Raw genomic sequence first — 17,865 nt, 5'->3', positions numbered from 1 at the left:
ATTGCCGTAGAATTGTGAAATGTAATTATATATTTGAATGAATTCATTCGTCGCTTTTGCTAGTAAACCTGGAACGATGTTTGTTATTCTTACAGAAACCTATATTATTATGGTGTGTGAATCTTGTACGATTAACATACAAACTATTAAAGTTATGGCGCTTAAAATTACAAAAATATATACATTTTAAAATATTTTCTTCCCGATTAGATAGCAAAAGCGGTTTAAAAATTTCAACACATAATACTTGAAATTTGATGCGCTTAGGTTTTACCATTTTGATTTTTATTTAAATAAAAGCACTTTTTGAGTTTTGTCTTTAACTCGAAAATACCGATTTACCCGTATAAACCTCTGCCGGTAGATTTATTTGATAAGTATGAAGATATATGTATATATCCAATATATGATTATACGTAAGATGAAGACGCATCATCTTCATTTTTGTCTACAGAAAACTTCCCGATATATAATACTAAGGAATCGCTTCAGGATCCATTATACTTAGATGTAACGACGAATAGTGTCATAGTTAATCTTTCATTAAATAAAGTATTTCAAAAAACTGATCAAGTATGAGGAAAAGTACTGTAATAGCAACTTACGGGAAAAAAATGTGGGACAGCGGAACATATTATAGAATGAGCGTAAGTTAAAGAAAAACCTACAGTTACAATTAAACCAAGAGTTTATTTGTCCAAGAAACGTATTTAGTTGTTCAAACTTTAGGAAGATTTTATAGCAATTCTAAGCCTGCTGATCGAGTAGTATCCGATGTTCTACGTAATAATCACAATAAATAGTATCATCTTGTGTCGATAAAGATGAAAAGAATTTATAGTGACATAACTATCAATTTCCATGTTTTACTCGTATTTTTAATTTTGAGAACCATAAATTATGGATACAAAATTAGGCATGCAGAGAATACGTATAACCAGAGAAGAGATAAATATTATTAATTTTCACAAAAGTAATTTTCGCAGTTTTGTTTACTAATAAATGAATATCATTTATAATGTTAATAATGTTGTATCCCGTTATCATGTCTCAATGTATTTTGCGCATATTTCTAAGAGAAAATTGCGTTAGCATTTCAGGAAAAATATGTTTAAATTCTTAGATTGTTGATCTACTTTTTTATTTATTTTTTGTTATTTAATGCGATGTACCCACCCGCAACACCAATCACAACTACAATGCATTTTCTTTTTTAAGGAGTGAGGTCACTTATCTACTACTAATGCTTACGATGATATTTCAATAATACGCTAAAAAATATAAAAAAATAAAATATTAAGGAGCACAAATCCATGTACATAGCTTAATTTAAATGGGGTTATATAGGCAAGATTAAAAGATAAACAATATGAACTATATATTTGATGGAACAATTATGATGCCCATTTAAAAATTGGGAATCGGGTGTTTTGCAAATATTTAAATTTAAGGGTCCACCTAGTTCATCTAGAGTATTATTAACAAATTTATTCACCCACTGCATATATTGAAAATAAAAAATATTTTTGCAACCCCCATAATTTTTAACTTACTATCTGTTTAAAATAATAATTGCAATTTCTTCTTTAAATTTCGTACTTTAAAACAGAAACTACAGTTCTTGTTTGTAAAAGTGGCATACTTCACTTTTTAAAAAAATATTTCTGAGTTGAAACATCCATTTTAAATGAAAGAAAGTAAAATATATTTAATCATATATAATCACATTTAATCATATTTGGAAGTATTTATTAGCACTCTTATATTAACTTGCATTTGGACTCTGTATATGCGATTCATTGCACGGAAACTTTCAGTCTAATTTTGCAGTTCCGCTAATACATTCGCTCTGAAATTTTTCAAACAGGATTTCTCTTGATAATAACACATTTTCAAGTCGCTAAGCTGCGTGAATTAGATAACAATGACCCTTAATATAATGAAAAATACGCCCTTTGAACTTATTTGACCTTGTTTACATGCATATTTTCTTAGTGAAAGAATTATTCATATTTGTGAAATTGTGGTTTCATTCGATTAATTGGAACGATAGTATTGTTTCTACAGCCGAAACAAAATTGGTTAGGCATTGGTTATTTATTCTTATATAGTAGAGAAATAAATATACGTGAAAAAGTTACCTAGTGTTACGTTTTTGTGGTGAGGGTAATTAATGATGAAATTTTAATATTACATTAGTTGTGAGTTAATATAAAATTTTTTTATAAGAAAAACAGTATTTTTCAATTTTTATCAGCCCCCTCATCCCCTGTATTACCTGGAGGTAGCTGCCTGTGTCAACAGACAGCATGGATAAATGGATTTCTGGACGGCTCAGTGGTTGTAGCGTCATAGGTCATTCGGGGATTACCTCTGTCGGATCGGAAAGGTCTCGCTTAGAGACTGGAACATATATATTGTAAGAGACAAGCGTGAGACCGTGTTTATTCATAAACAAGCCTGAGAGGTCGACTAAGACTAGTAGACAACTCAAGGAGTATTTCCAGGTCGCTCTTCGCAGAGACAGGAAAATCTTCAAGATTAGAAAAATTAAAGATACCAGCGAGGGTCACGTTGTGGTTGCGAATGACAAAGGAGACAGTCCAAGTCATCTCGTAGTCTCCTGAGATAAAGAAGCTCGAGGTTAAGTTCGACCCGAAGCGAAAGCGTAGGCTCCGGGTTATTGTCTTCGACATTGACAGGCGGCGGCTATTCGATGAGGAGGTTTTGTCTCTCGTGAGGGAGCAGAACACCGAAATGGATGATGCCGAATTCGGAAAAGAGTGTATAGGCTACTCTTCAAGAATGGCAGGCGTGATGCCCAGCGGTATCACGGCGTTTTTGAACTTGGCGCTTGTCTCTTTAAGAAGTTATGTCTGAGGGTAGGTTGTATGTTGTTCTCATGTCCTGTTGGGTTAAGTAGTACGTGGATGTACAAAGATGCTTTAAGTGCAGTCGTTTTGGTCACAGAGCCAAATTGTGTAAGTACGCGTCAACTGTAAAACGTTGCGCAGAGAGTGCATGCATTCGGTCAACAGTAAGGACTGTGGCTGTTACTTAGGTGTGGTAGAATTGTATTTCAATTCCTTGGATAGTTAGTATCCTTCGTTGAAGCTTGGTCTTTGTACGCAGAGTTAAGAAATTTGATCTTGTGAATCTCGGACTTTTATTCAACAACGCCCATATCAAGCTGGGTGATCTTCCAGGTCATTTATTGTCTGTTCTGTGAATTGTGGTCCTACTCCTCTCTGATGGGTAAGGCTGTACGTTTTACATTACCAAACAGCTTCTTGGGCAACATAAAAATTTCGACCGTGGGCTTCTCGTGGTAACACTCTGTTACCAGAGTTGTTTCCGTATCGGACAAGAGTGGATCTGTCCTTTTTTTCGCTAGTCTCATTCTTAGACTGAGTTGCCGTAATTACTGATGGTGTGGCTCTTGCAGAATTTGATTTCGTTGCGGTTTCTGCCGTTGTTGTTACTTGACTAGTCTACAGCTTCTGTAACCTGTGTTGGCGTTTGTGGGTACATTGTCCTGTGTAGGATCTCGTGTGGCTAGGACTCCGCCCAGGCAATTAAAATGGCGAGAGGTAGGCGTGCTAGTGAACCCACACTTCACTTCTTTAGGTAAGAATAGACACGGCCATTGTTTATAGATTCTTAACTGAGTCTCCTCTTTACCGAGTTTCCCTATTATCCTGCGTACTAAACCGCAGACTCACTCAAATCGGCTCACCTTCTTATCGACATTTGTATTTCTGTCTTATATTAGATCATAATCTAGATTATTGATAACTCGTACTTGTTCCAAGATCTGTCCTTCCAAGATTATTTTCGAGCGTACGGGCCATTTAACTTTAAAATTTATTGTTAAGTTGTACAGCGAGTACGGACTTTCAAATTTTTTGGAATATCGAAAATGAAAGTCACATTAGACTGATGAATAAATTGACGCACTAGTCAAAATTGTACAATTGAACGTTATCAAGAAATACTATGAACTACATACGACTTCAGACTTAAAAAAAAACCTATTCTAAACTAGAACGAAATGTTACATTAGACAAATCATGGCCGCTCCAAGTGGGATCCGACTCTAGACTACCTAACCTAAGGTGACTCTATTCACCTAAGACGAAATGTACATGAACGCACCCGGCGGCATTCTCTACTTGAATGAATGTATGAGCTTGACTCACGTGCTAGTGCTAGTAGACATGAAAGCGGAAAAGAGATAACCTTAACTGCTTCTCGTGAAATAGTTATTTAATCACAGATGACGAATGAACAAAAAGAAGACACTGGTTTCATAAAACAGTATTACTATAATGTTTAAAATGAATACTGTAATCCGAGACGTGCTCAACGCTCACCATTATGGCTTCCCAAATACCTACAACCATTTATGTATGTATTTGTCAAAATTCAATACTCCTACCATAATGGATAACCCCTACACCAAAGAAGGCATTAAACGTCTTCTTTGCAATATACTGAGATTTCTACTCGAATCAAAGATTTTCATCTAGGATAAAACCCAGATATGTCTGAAAAGAGAGATATTAATGGGAAGACTTACTATTGCGCCGGAATTTCTCTATATTTGCTGGTGGCTGTTTTTTTGAAAAAAAAAACACGCCATTACGTGGGGACTCCACAAATTAGATAGAATCCGTGCCCGAAAAATTGTTACCTTTTCATAACTGCATCTGTTTCCTTGGGTTCCATTCGACCAGAAAATACATAAGCAGTGATTTTACAACGACTAAGCAATCTCAACCGCATCAGCGATTTGAATTGGAAAATCCAGAAGAGGATTGATAATACACTGCACTGCAGACAATGTTTAGACTGAGTATTGTCACCAAATTCCAGCGTCATTCTGAAGAAGAACAAAGACCTCTTTCTGAAATAACTTGAAAGTACCTCGATCTTATTCCGCATGCATCCTGTCTTCTGTAATTACATAAAAGCAGATGGCCATTGCAAATATTTTAAAGCCTCTGATATATCCAAAAAATACCTTACACATATATAAATGTTCTGGAAGAGACGTTAATAATAACTTTGAAAATAGAAACCTCTGTGCCCTTGCCTGAACAAAACCCATACTGATAGTCTATCGGCAACTTTTTTTTGCTTATAATCGCTCGTTCAAACGGAAGTACAGAACCTTATCTAAAACATTACCAACTACTGGCAAGAGGGTCAAAAGCATATAAAAACTCAGAACTAGGTTCTTGTCACTAACTTCGAAGAGAATTTTTACGTTCCAACAAACAATTAAAAAATAGGCAAAAACCACTTTTGTCAGTATGCGGACACAAACACCCTAACAACCGGACAGAACAAGAATTAAATCCAGGGACAGCAGATGTAGATGACCGCTTGACGCACAGCAGCCAATCAGAGACCAGTATTCTGAACAGGTGACCTAAGCCCCGCTTACTCAATCTAATATATAAAATTCATGCACTACACAAACAAGATTCACATATTTTGCCGTCATTCTTGAGCGCCATTAATTATTCTTTATTGTATAAATATTTCCAAAGAAAATATATTATTTTTTTAATATAAATAATCATTATATTCGACGCTGCCTTGATGATAAATTTATCTGTACATAGCTCACAGACCAGTTGAACCAAAACCCTTACCATTACGTTTAGTTTCATCTAGTGTTTCGCTTTCCGTCAACTGTATGCGTTTGTATTTATATATTATCATATGCGCGAATCTCATTCCCCTCTGCACTGTAAAATCCTTATCCGCCAAATTAATAAGGCCGACTTTAATATCACTTCGGTAATCAGCATCGACTGAACCTGGTGAATTCACATCTGTAAAGCCATAGCTTATCGTCATACGCAATCTAGGTCTTATTTGCGCTTCATATTTTTTAGGCAGTGAAATAGCAATGCCAGTTGCGATTATTTTTATTTCACCGTGTTTTAAAATCGTATCGATTTTTGAAATTAAATTTAAACAGGCGCTTTGATCGGTCGCATATTTAGGAAAATCAACGAAATTATTCATTTTCTTAATGTTAAAAACTTCCATTTCTACATATATATATATATATATATATATATTGAAAGGAAATAATGAAAAATATCAGCAAAAAGGTTCTCATTTTTTTTTTTTTTTAAAGCAGAAGTAAATGTAAACAAAATAGATTGAAAGCTATTTCATTATTATGTATAACCAGGAAAAGTGATTAATATATTAAATTAGACAATTTTTTTTTTTACTTTTTATTTATTATCAGTTTCATATTACATATTTAATAAGAAATTCTAATTCTAAATAAAATATCTAATTCGAATTTTTCATATAATCGAGTTTCCACGTAGAGTTACTTATTAATAAATGATTTGCTTTACGAGCTCAGATACCTTAGTTTCAACTGTATTATCATTCGTTACTGTTTTCCCTGTAGAAACTAATGCATTTTGGTACTTGACTGAAAAGTAAAGAAAAATATAATTTATAAAAAAAAACATAAATGAAATTGAAAGACTCTAATTATGTTAAAGATAGAGATACTAATTTTATTTTCTATTTTCCTCGATAGATGATTACCTGGAGATTATCGATGATCGATAACATTTGTTCACACCAATATAACGTAATTTGGTAAAATTAACTTAACTGTTTATTGCAGAAAAGTAAAACATTTCAACAATGCGTAAAACGAATGACGTGCCGGTCAGAGCACACTTCCATCGCTCTTTTTGTCTAGTCAAGGCCCTCCGACCCTGGACCACGATCTCTTTTCTGCACCGTTTTACTCGTTCTTGAGATAATACACTCCTACTTTTGACGCAGGTACAACTGAAGCGATCACGGCCAGTGTTGACCGAAAATCACTCATTTAAGCAGTTAAATGACTGAGATAATGAAATAGTACTGAATAATTAAGAAAAATAATTAATCAACATGCGTAAATATTGGCTAAATATGCTACGTTAATATTAACAAAAAAATAAAAAATTAAATATTTTACTTATAAGCATTAAAAAACAAAATCAATCATTTTACATCATTGTTTTCCTTTCACTAATGTAAAAAGGTTATTGAGTTAAATATCTACCACTCGCGCCAAAGAGATAAATCTGAACAATATATTGCCTTTACCGGAGATGTCGACGTCAATAAGTGTGGGCATAATTTTAATCAATGGTAACACATTGTGCCCTTTCCATTTCGAATCTAAGGTCACAATTCCCCACTTGGTTAGATGTTGCTGGTAAAGCCACTTATTGCATACTAACTTGTCGATAGAATAAAATTCAAAAAATTTTCTTTTGGAAATCTACTTTCAAATTTGTAATCACGGAAATATAATTCGAAACGGCTGAATAAAAATCCGATATCGGATTAACAGTTGTTTGATAGAAATGAAAAATTTATTTCCTTTGGCGGAAGTACTAGTTTTAATGACTGTAATAGTTTTAATATTACCGGCTACCCGTTTGGCTAAGGACTTGGTTGGCGCTTGCAACGCCAAGATAACAGTTTCAGCATCTAGTCCCGACTAGTTTAGCTATTAGTTTTCAGAATAGAAGAAATCGGCAGGATAAAACTTTCGTGTTTGCGAACAACAATTTTTTAATGGATAAGAGAATAGAATTTTCATGTATACAGTAGACTCAAATAAAAAAATATTTGACATTACAGTTTAGTTTGAAATGTAGTTAAGGAAAATAACTACTTTTGAATAATTTTATTTTATAGACAGACAAGGCGAATGCGCTTCCGCTAAAGGATCAGTGAGTTAGTCGAGAGAGCCACAAATTAAAAAGTACATGAGTGAAATTGTAAGAAGCCTAAACAAAGGGGGCAGTAAAGGCGAAAGAACGCACTGATGGAAATACCAGCCCAGACATTTGCCTCTTTGGCATCGTGACAGATGCCAGATTGTTGTCTGCGGTAGCTAATCAGGTTTGACAGTGGAAAAGACGGTCTTTCATAAAATAAGTAACAGGAGTCAGGATGCCCAATAATTAATCACAGCACAGAAAACGCAGCCCAGGATTCTTTTTTATTTAATATTTTACTAGAAGCATCTTTCTAGTATAGGTTAGAATAATATTTTATGAATATTCGGGGCGGACATTATTAATTGATCGCTAATGAAACTTATTCAAATCATGTTTTTCAGGTCAAATATTCACGGTACGAATTTACCGTACCATGTATCCGATATGTATTATAGAATTATAATTTACTTCTTGTTAAATGAATTTAATTATTTGTATTTTTGTACGACACGAGTCCGTAACCGGAGATCCAATTTTATTAATAAGTACAGTATAAAAAGGACCCAAATCATGAAAATTACACAATTTATCAGTTTTAGATATTTACTGGTATAACTGGAAAATATTAGAAGAATATAAATTCAGATTGAACCTTATCTAAGGGCTGAGATTATAAAAATTAAACTGAAGTTCAGGTAACTAATTAAACTGTGCGTATCGCTTTGTTGTTACACGGTAAAGCTAAGAATGAATATACAGAAATACAAATGCGATGCAGTACTTCCTACAGCGTCTAAAGTATGATTGACACCGCTAATGGTACAGTTAACGGAAGAATGAACTGGGTAGACGGGACGTTTCAGTCACCTGTCCGGATCAGTCAACATCTTCGGACCAAATGAACTCTCTATTCTTTGACAAATAATTTTAACTTTACCTTTAAGTTTACTTACCTTTATCAATATAATAATATATACAGTTCTCCATATTTTTACTTTTTCCGTTTGAAATTAATGGTTTATTTGTTTGATCTATAGTCATTTGTGACTTACTACCGTTCGGGGATGTTCTCGAAGAACATGTAGTGATCCAAGTCTGAATTGCATCCATGTACCTCTCATGGTTTAAAAATATATCTTTCATGGTGTTCCAATGTTTATTATCTTTTATCATATTAGAGGAATTCATAGTAAGACGTACTGCTGACTCAATATCATTCCACCTTTTTAATTCAAATTGTACAAAGTTTTGTATACATGAAAAACATTTATCATTCAAATCATTTATATCATTATTTTTAAAAAAAATATAGTAACTAAGGTCATCTTCTTCATAACGATATTTTATTTTATCAAAATCCGTAATACTGACTGCAAAATAAAAAAAAATAATATGTATGTATATATAAAGAAGTACAATAACATCTAAAAATATAAACAAGACTTATAATCCTCAGTCATTGAAGTGGTAAGGAACTTAGAACAAAGAGGCGTTCAGGGAAAAACTAAAACTATTTTATTTATCTGTAAATTCTCTTTCTTTATTGACAAAAAACAGTATTGGCATAACGGGTATTATGCGTCCCGTTCATCTTTGATGCCGATAAAACTGGAATAAATTTTTTTTTACATGGAAAATTTGAAATTCCATTTTCCTTTTCAATATAACCTGAAATAGTTATTATAATGATTTTTTAAGCAAAATACGAGTATTTTCATTTCATTTAATACTGAAAATGTTTTATAAATAAACGATCAGATTTTCAGTCATCTGATCGTTTTTGTAGTATTTTCGCGAGCCGTATTTTGAAAAATATCAATAAATGAAAAAATAAACTTTGACGGAATGTAGGAGATAGATTCAACGACGCCGCAACCACCTTAAATAGGCCCTACCAGAGGAGAAACAATCTGTTTCCTAAAAAGGGCCGTTTGTGAATTCACAATGGTTTATCCTACCGATCGCAGCAAGTAACGTATTTGACTTCATTAGGAGGAATTCATTTCGGAATTTTTTACTTTCGCAGATTCACATGTTTAAAGAGGCCATTGTAGAGGAACCTAACAAAGAATTCATCGATCGATACCGGCAGAAAATTTTCTTTTCTAGAAAATGCTTTCCATTATTCATATATAGTCTGCCATTTTCACAGTACATTTTACGTTCTTCACTATTGTTTGAAGTGTATGTCCTGGTGTTATGTATACACTGGAAAAGAGTTTTAGCTTCCATGTCTAGCATTCTGCGCTTCGTCCTCTTCTCCTGTAAACCAGTAAAATGCATACAGAATATTTATCTGAACAGATTTCCTATTACATGAGCCTAAAAAAGTATGAAATTCACTTTTTGAGGCATCTTTAATTTCGAAGAATTAAAAAGGCTTTAAACCACAAAACATATTAAACATATGAAATGATGAAGATCCCAAAATCTGCTAAAGAGAAACAAACATTAAAATGGGAGTTTTTAAATCATTTATCGGAAGGATCAAATCTGAGGTGCAGTTATAGAATAATTTAATTAGAAATTCAGAATTTTGTACACGAAGGAAAAATTTTCCTCGTCTGCTCGTGGATTCAGTTCACATATACGAAATTTTAACAAGACATGGTCGAAAGATGATATTATAGGGTAATGTAAAATTATTTTCAGCACCCTATTAAAGATTTACTTTTTTCTAGAAAAAGAAATATTGCAATCTTTTCCCACGTTAAAGAATAAGAAAACCAGTAGTTATGATTAATAGAAAGCTATTACGTTGTTTTTTTCTGGTTCAGTAAATTTCTTTATATGTTTAGATTATGTCAACATAAATATATAGTTGCAAGAAACAGCATAATATAAAGATCGTTATTACTCTCTTTAGAACGGGTGATGTAATCGATTAGCGACTTGAGATTACACTATTATAAGCGTCACTACTCTTTCTCATGTAAGAAGTACGCATCAGCATTTTAAAAATTATCCACAATTTTCATTTGTTGGGTAGAAGTTGTTTCTCTTCAATAAGTAGGAGAATGTTTTGAAACGAGACGATTATAAAGAATTATTAAAGATTGAACATCCAGGTATTTCCTGCGTTACTCAGAAGATCTGATCGCTTTGGAATTTCGGTATCGGAAATCAAGATGAATTTGAAAAGAATGTCATTGGAAATCATTTCCGGGCGTTTTAATCATTTGTTTTTAATTTATTTATGTTCCTTTTTTCTTTTTTTGTTATTTATATAAAAATACCCGTTAAATACAAATCAACACGGTCACCTATAGAAAAACGAAATAGAATTTTAAACAGATTTATGAATTGTAGCCTTACGTGAAAATCATCCGTTTACAACCACAACAAATGATTTTTAAATAATGCGTTAGTCATGTTTTAATTTTTCAATTCCAAACTAAATCATGTTTAAATATTAAAATTCAGCTACATCTGAAGGTAACGACTTTACACCTGCATACGTTACGAAAAATTTGATTAATTCGATGATTATGCATAATTACCCTTGAATATGATCAATCACCTCCAATTTTTGAGAATAATATATATATATATATATATATATATATATATATATATATATATATATATAAAATTTGTATATTTAACATTAATTAGCCAAGATTAGCCTTCTTAGGTTCTGTTTGTTTAGATTATGATTATCTAGCAAAACATAACCCGCCTAAATTCGCTCGCTTACCTCAACTAATAAACAGTAATGTTTAGATTATTTAAATAATAAATTCGTTAATTACTACTTATAGTCGAGTTGTTATTTTAATATGTAAAATATGTTAATATGGAGATTATGTAAATTGACCGGTATGTTTATTAAATTCTCCAAAATTCTATTATGATTAATCAAATTCATCCGTGTTTACGCAACACCAAAATTAATCAAAATTACCATAACGTACGGTAATAAAATTAATGGGTTCTGTAGGTAAATTAAGAAGAAATTCTGGTCGATAGGATAATAGTAATATAAAAATATGATTAATATATAATTCCCGTTATACAAAAAGAATACTTACGTTCTGTTCTAGTAAATCTTTGCATGCATCCTGTAACATCTTGTTGTTCTAATGCTTTGTTATGTATTGTAGTATAAATTTCATAAAATGTCTTTCTGATATTAGTCGGCATGCCTTTATCACATACATTTTGCCAATAATCGATATTTTTCTTAAATATTACCAAATCAGATTTAAATTTGTTAACAATTTTTTCCTTCTCATAATTCACATTTGATATAATAGAAATTAAATCTAATTGTTTAGTTATTTCAGTAAGTATACAATAATAACAGCTTATCTGTGTATGATGCAATGGCATTCTTAGAACTAAGTTAATAATATTTTGTTTTTCTGTGTTATAATATTTCTCCCAATCGTTTTTATCGATATCCAATTGGTCCGTAGCTGCAAGCAAACAAAATACATCAATAAATTCATTTCGTAAATATTATAGCAAAAAACCAGAAATATTCATTTTTGTGCGCAAGTTGCACACTTTAAAAAATCATTAAAAATGATTTTAAAAGTGAGTTAAGTAAGTTTAATTCAGCGTACAACTAGGGGTTACCCACAGTGATACTTGGGGGTACGCCAAAGAAGTTGTTCATGATCCCTTGCGAATATACCATCGTGTATCAACTGAGTACAAGGTTCTCTTATCATTTCTTATCAGTCACTGTGTCTGGTTTAACTAGCGTCTAGGGAGCTTAACATCATAAATGCAACGGATTTAAAGCGCATACGCACGAAGCATAAGGGAATGAAAAACGCTCTGTCTTTGGAGGGAAGATACTGCAAAACGTTCCACCTGAAACCGCTATCTTCGTACGCAAGCGTTTTAAAGCCGACGCATTTATGATGTTTAGCTTTTCAGACGTTAGTTTCTGGTTTCACGTTTTGAAGAAAAAATTTTGTATCATATTTAAAGTTCTTCAAAATATTAAACCAGATTTTCAACGGGTCATCAACCTATTTACTGAAAACGTAAAAATCAATAATCTTTCGATCGCAGTTCAAGTACAGTTATATATAAATATTAAATTATATGGGGTAAAATTAATAATTATTTGCGTGTTTGGGGTACGCGATCAAACTCCTTCTGAGATCGCTCTTCTAGAACTATGATAGCATTAAATAATAATTGTTCCGTTCCTTAGATTTTGTGTTACGGGATAAAACGTTTTCTTTCCTACTGTTTAAATTTTTGTAATATGAATTAGAATTATTTACCTTCATTATAGTAAACGACAGAAAGTAATATTATTAACACCAATTTAATTTGAACCATTTTTTCTTCGTTTAAAAATCTAAAACCAAAAAAACAGACATTTAGTATTTTATTTTCGTGTTTATAATCTTTTAAATTATATAACTGTAGCATAAACTAAACTAAGATACGTATGCTCATAGATTTATCGTTTCGTCATGAAAAAATAGAGCGATTCGGTTTTAAATAAAAATTGCTTCTAAACATCCGGTTTATGCATTAATCGTAATAATTAATTATAAATAAGATGATATTTTAAGTGAAATTAATAATCAAGACGTTGTTAATATAGATATTATTAATTATTTTCAATAAAGCAGCTAATTTTAATAGAAGATAGTTTTAAAGAATTAAGTAATAAGTTGTGCATCTACATAAATACAAATATAAATATTCGTTTGTTCAAAAACCTAAATCTCCGAAAGTTCTTCAACAACTGTATTGAAATTTTTAAACAACGTTGTATTCGAATACGCGCGTGTTTTTATATACCTACTATTTATATACCTAAGCTAATACATTTGAGAAAGATAAAAATCATGCTTTTTTTGAAAAACAGCGCTATCTGTAAGACGTAAAGGCAAAAAAAAAAGTAAACGGAAACAAGTTAAAAAGAGAAGGAAAAATCGGAAAGAGAAAAAAGGGAAAACAAGTAAAGCGAAATGGGTAGGAGAAAGAGAAAAAAGAAAAGCGGAAAGGTGGGAAAGAGGAAATGGTAAAGAGAAATAATAGAAAAAAAATAGGGGAAGAAGGGGGACAACGTGGGACTGGAATATTGTAAAAATTAAAATTGGGAAATTTAAAATGGAGAATGGGAAAGTGAAAAGGTGGTTAAATTTTGTGAAGTTACGTAATGTTCATTTTGTTAATGTTTTATCAAACTTTCAGTTGTGTTCATTTATATAAGATAAAATAGATTTGAATAATTTGTCACTGGTTAAAAAACGGAATGCTGTTGCTAATGAAATATCTATACGGCTTTTAAAGTATAATAAATTAAAAGTATTTTTTTAATAATATTCATTTTTATGAATAGATATAACTTGTACATATATATATATATGTATATTCCATATATTTTTCTTTGTGTAAAAAAGTCCTTCCCGACTCATCGCGGCATTTATTTTATTATGCTGGACTTTTAATATTTTAAAGGAATTTTCTATCTTTAAATGGTATGGTTCCTTTTTACTCTTTTTCATTAATTAGTATTGTTTAGATCAGTAATTGTTTTTGTTTTCTCATAATTCTTCGTAATCAGCAAAAAATAATATTTGTATTTTATACTACATATTTCAAAATAATATATCTTATTTTTAATTGCATATTTTTTCAAAGGTATAATTAAAATATGTTTTAAATCATTATATTAACAAACGCAATGTATTAAACCTATATTGTACTATTTTGTTTAAATAAATAATAATTTTAGGTAAATTTATTTATCTATTAAATTATTTTTAATATATTATTACAATATAATTTTTTTTTTTAAATATTTATTTATTATATTTTTTATAAACGACGTAGATGAGTTAAGTATTTCCCCAAATTTTTACAGTAATTCGTTTATTTATCGATAGATTTTCAACAAATAAAATCTGATGTGGACATTACAAGACATTTTTGTACGTCTATTAAATACATAAAAGTTTTTTCATTAATAAATTCATGATTTTCAATTTTTTTTACAAAAAAAAAATGAAGTCGGCTTCGAACCGATCTGCCTTCCGTTTGTAAAATCCAAATATTCCATTAATTAAATTGTTATTTGGTTATAACTCCGGAACCATATATCTTTGAAAAGCATTACTGAAATTACAAAAAATTCTAAAATCCATTATTTTTTATTTTTGGCTTACTTGGACTCTTTTTCTCAAGTCGATTGCAATCCAAAAGGAAGGTGCAAAACTAGATGTTACAGCAGCCCTAAATACAAAATTTCAACATTCTACTACTAATCGTTTTTGAATTATGCGAGATACACACGTACGCCACACCGAAACTATTCAAAATGGATATAGGGATGGTCAAAATGCACATTTCCGTTGAATTATGAAAACCGAAATTTTTCCGATCACAATACCCTTTTACTTCGTATAACGAAGTAAAATAAGTAGTGAGTTTGCTTTCAAAGAAATACTTCACATTTAATGAAATAAAATATCGTTTGATAAAACTAAGGACTAATAAAAAATTTAAGATTAAAATGTTGATGTGTCAGCCGTTTTAATTTTTTTTACTCTTGTGTATATTCCGCTTAATTGTTTTCTTTAATATAGAAACTTTATATGTGTGTAACATACATATATATATATATGTGTGTCTGTGAGTGTATTTGTGTGTGTGTGTGTGTGTGTTATTTTCATTATAACTATACATTTATTTCATATTATGACATATAATTTTAACTTTGAAAAAAAGAAACATTAAATAATAATTAAAATCAAGCCGAAGAAAACCCTATAAATGAACGTTTTGACTTGCAGAGTCTGATAAAGAGTAGCAAAATTCATTCATATATATATAAAAATTGATTGATTCATTTCAATGCACATCAAACATTAAAAAATAATAAGTTATAAATTAAATAATAATAAATCTTGTTAACTTAAATATTAAATTATAATATTAACTTAAATATTAATTTATTATTGTAAAAATGTTAATAAATTTTGTAAATTAAATATGTTGAATATTAGCAGTTACATAATAAAAATAATAATTACGTGAACTACAATACACTTCAGTAGTAAGCCGGAGCAGATGCAAATCGTAATTTAATCATTGCAGCACCTCCTTTTATACTGAATTTTGTGAAAATAAAGTATGTTTCTTACGTAAAAGATAAATACATATGTATTTACTTTACCTGCATTAAAAATTGCAAACAGACGTATGATGAAACCAACATTTAAATTTCGCAATATTGTGCAATTTAAAAAAAAATAGTTTTTCTTATTATTAAAAAAAAACCCAAATATTTTATTATACTCAATTGTTACACACAGAAAAGAAAATTTAGTATTTGTTTCAAAATCACTTTACGGAAAATTTTCAATTTTTTTCCCATTTCTGATCCGTATGGACAAACTTCGAACTTGGATTGTTGATTCATCGAAAAAAAATATTTCTTCCCTTACATTATCTATCCCATTCATTCTTATGAATGTGAAGGAAATAAAGTCCGTTGAAGTAAAAGTTAGGATGGCTTCCTTTGACATTGGTGAACCGAATTAAGGTTTCTAGTGCTAAATATTAACTGCATTTCGATTGCCTTAGAATTGTGAAATGTAATTATATATTTGAATGAATTCATTCGTCGCTTTTGCTAGTAAACCTGGAACGATGTTTGTTATTTTAACAGAAAGCTATATTATTGTTGTGAGTGACTCTTGTACGATTATCTGACAAACTATTAAAGTTATGGCGCTTAAAATTACAAAAATAAATATATTTTTACATATTTTCTTCCCGAGTAGACAGCAGAGACGGTTTAATTAATTCAAAAAATATATACTACAAATTTGATGCGCTTAGGGTTTAACATTTTTATTTCTATCGAAAATACCCGATTTGCCTCTGCCGGTAGATTTATTTTACAAATATGAAGATATATGTATAAGTAATATATGATTATATGTAAGATGAAGACTCACCGTCTTCATTTTTGTCTACAGAAAGCTACCAAATATATCGTACTAAGGAATCGCTTCAGGATCCATTACACTTACATCTAACCTTGAATAGTGTCATAATTAATTTTTTATTAAATAAAATAATGGAAAAAACGGATCAAGTATAAGGAAAAGTGTAATAGCAACTTACAGGAAAAATATATAAAATGAGCGTAAGTCAAAGCAAAACCTATAGTTAGGATGAAAATTTAACCAAGCGTTTATTTGTTCAAGAATAGTATTTAGTTGCTCCAAGGATAAGAAGGTTTTATAGCGATTCCACACAGATGATATTTCATGAATTTTAGTCTCTATGAATCCCTCCAAAATGAGGGAGGAAGATGGAGTAAAAATTGACAGTGACTTTTCCAACCCCTCATGATGACAATTTAACCAAGCGTTTATTTGTCCAAAAATCGTATTTAGTTCTTCAAACGATAGGAAGATTTTATAGCAATTCTACACAAATTATATTTCACGAATTTTAATCGAGTCTCCTTCTGAGGCCCTCCAAAATGAGGGAGGAAGATGAAAAAAAGAACCAACAAATTTTATAGGGAGGAAGATGGAGTAAGAATTGACAGTATCTTTTCCAACGCCTCATGATATAAACGGAGCGATTTTTTACGACTATTCGACCTGATTTTTTTAAAAAAATGTTTTCATGGAAATGATTTTAACAAAATTCGTCATCTTTAGTTCTAATCATAGGCTTAATTGATTACTGTATTTCGCAAAATTTTTCATGTTGTTGATGAATGCTGGTGATTGTTTGCGGCTACTGTCGCAGTAACAAGAAGGTGAAATTGTTTACTTACATAATATTTAATAGCTAATCATCCAGACTTATCCTCCCTAATTTTGTTTCTTATGCAATAGGAATTTATATATAAGTAATTGTTTTTTATATTTTTTACTATATTTTATAATATTCTTCGGATCGTTTTGTATTTTCTCTGAATAGTATTTCTGGAGATAACCATTTAATTTTGGCTGTATCTCTAATAAAATTTTATTTTATGACATAAGCCTGCTGATCGAGTAGTATCCGGTTTTCTACGTAATAATCACAAATAAATAGGATTATCTTATGTCGCTAAAGATGAAAAGAATCTATAGTGATATAACTATAAGTTTCCATA

At 30.8% G+C, this 17,865-nt stretch overlaps 1 protein-coding gene across 3 annotated transcripts in view; it reads right to left on the bottom strand.

The window, feature by feature from the left end:
• The window catches only part of LOC142334114 (uncharacterized), a 69,158-nt gene extending 53,298 nt beyond the window's left edge, over positions 1-15,860 (bottom strand). Inside the window, exons 1-5 of one of the 3 annotated variants that reach the window (XM_075381826.1) lie at positions 15,776-15,860; positions 13,010-13,086; positions 11,798-12,184; positions 8,720-9,136; positions 6,242-6,466 (exon numbers count right to left, since the gene is read on the bottom strand). In XM_075381826.1, coding sequence (XP_075237941.1) covers positions 6,366-6,466; positions 8,720-9,136; positions 11,798-12,184; positions 13,010-13,067 — 963 coding nt within the window. In that variant the 5' untranslated portion in view covers positions 13,068-13,086; positions 15,776-15,860 and the 3' untranslated portion in view covers positions 6,242-6,365. Of the gene's footprint in view, positions 1-6,241; positions 6,467-8,719; positions 9,137-11,797; positions 12,185-13,009; positions 13,087-15,755 lie in introns of those variants that run through there. The other 2 variants (XM_075381827.1, XM_075381828.1) reach the window with 2 other exon arrangements.
• Positions 15,861-17,865: the final 2,005 nt, after the last annotated feature.

Source organism: Lycorma delicatula, chromosome 13, assembly GCF_047948215.1.
Source record: "Lycorma delicatula isolate Av1 chromosome 13, ASM4794821v1, whole genome shotgun sequence".
Lineage (NCBI taxonomy): Eukaryota > Metazoa > Arthropoda > Insecta > Hemiptera > Fulgoridae > Lycorma > Lycorma delicatula.
This window is presented reverse-complemented; position numbering and strand designations above follow the sequence as displayed.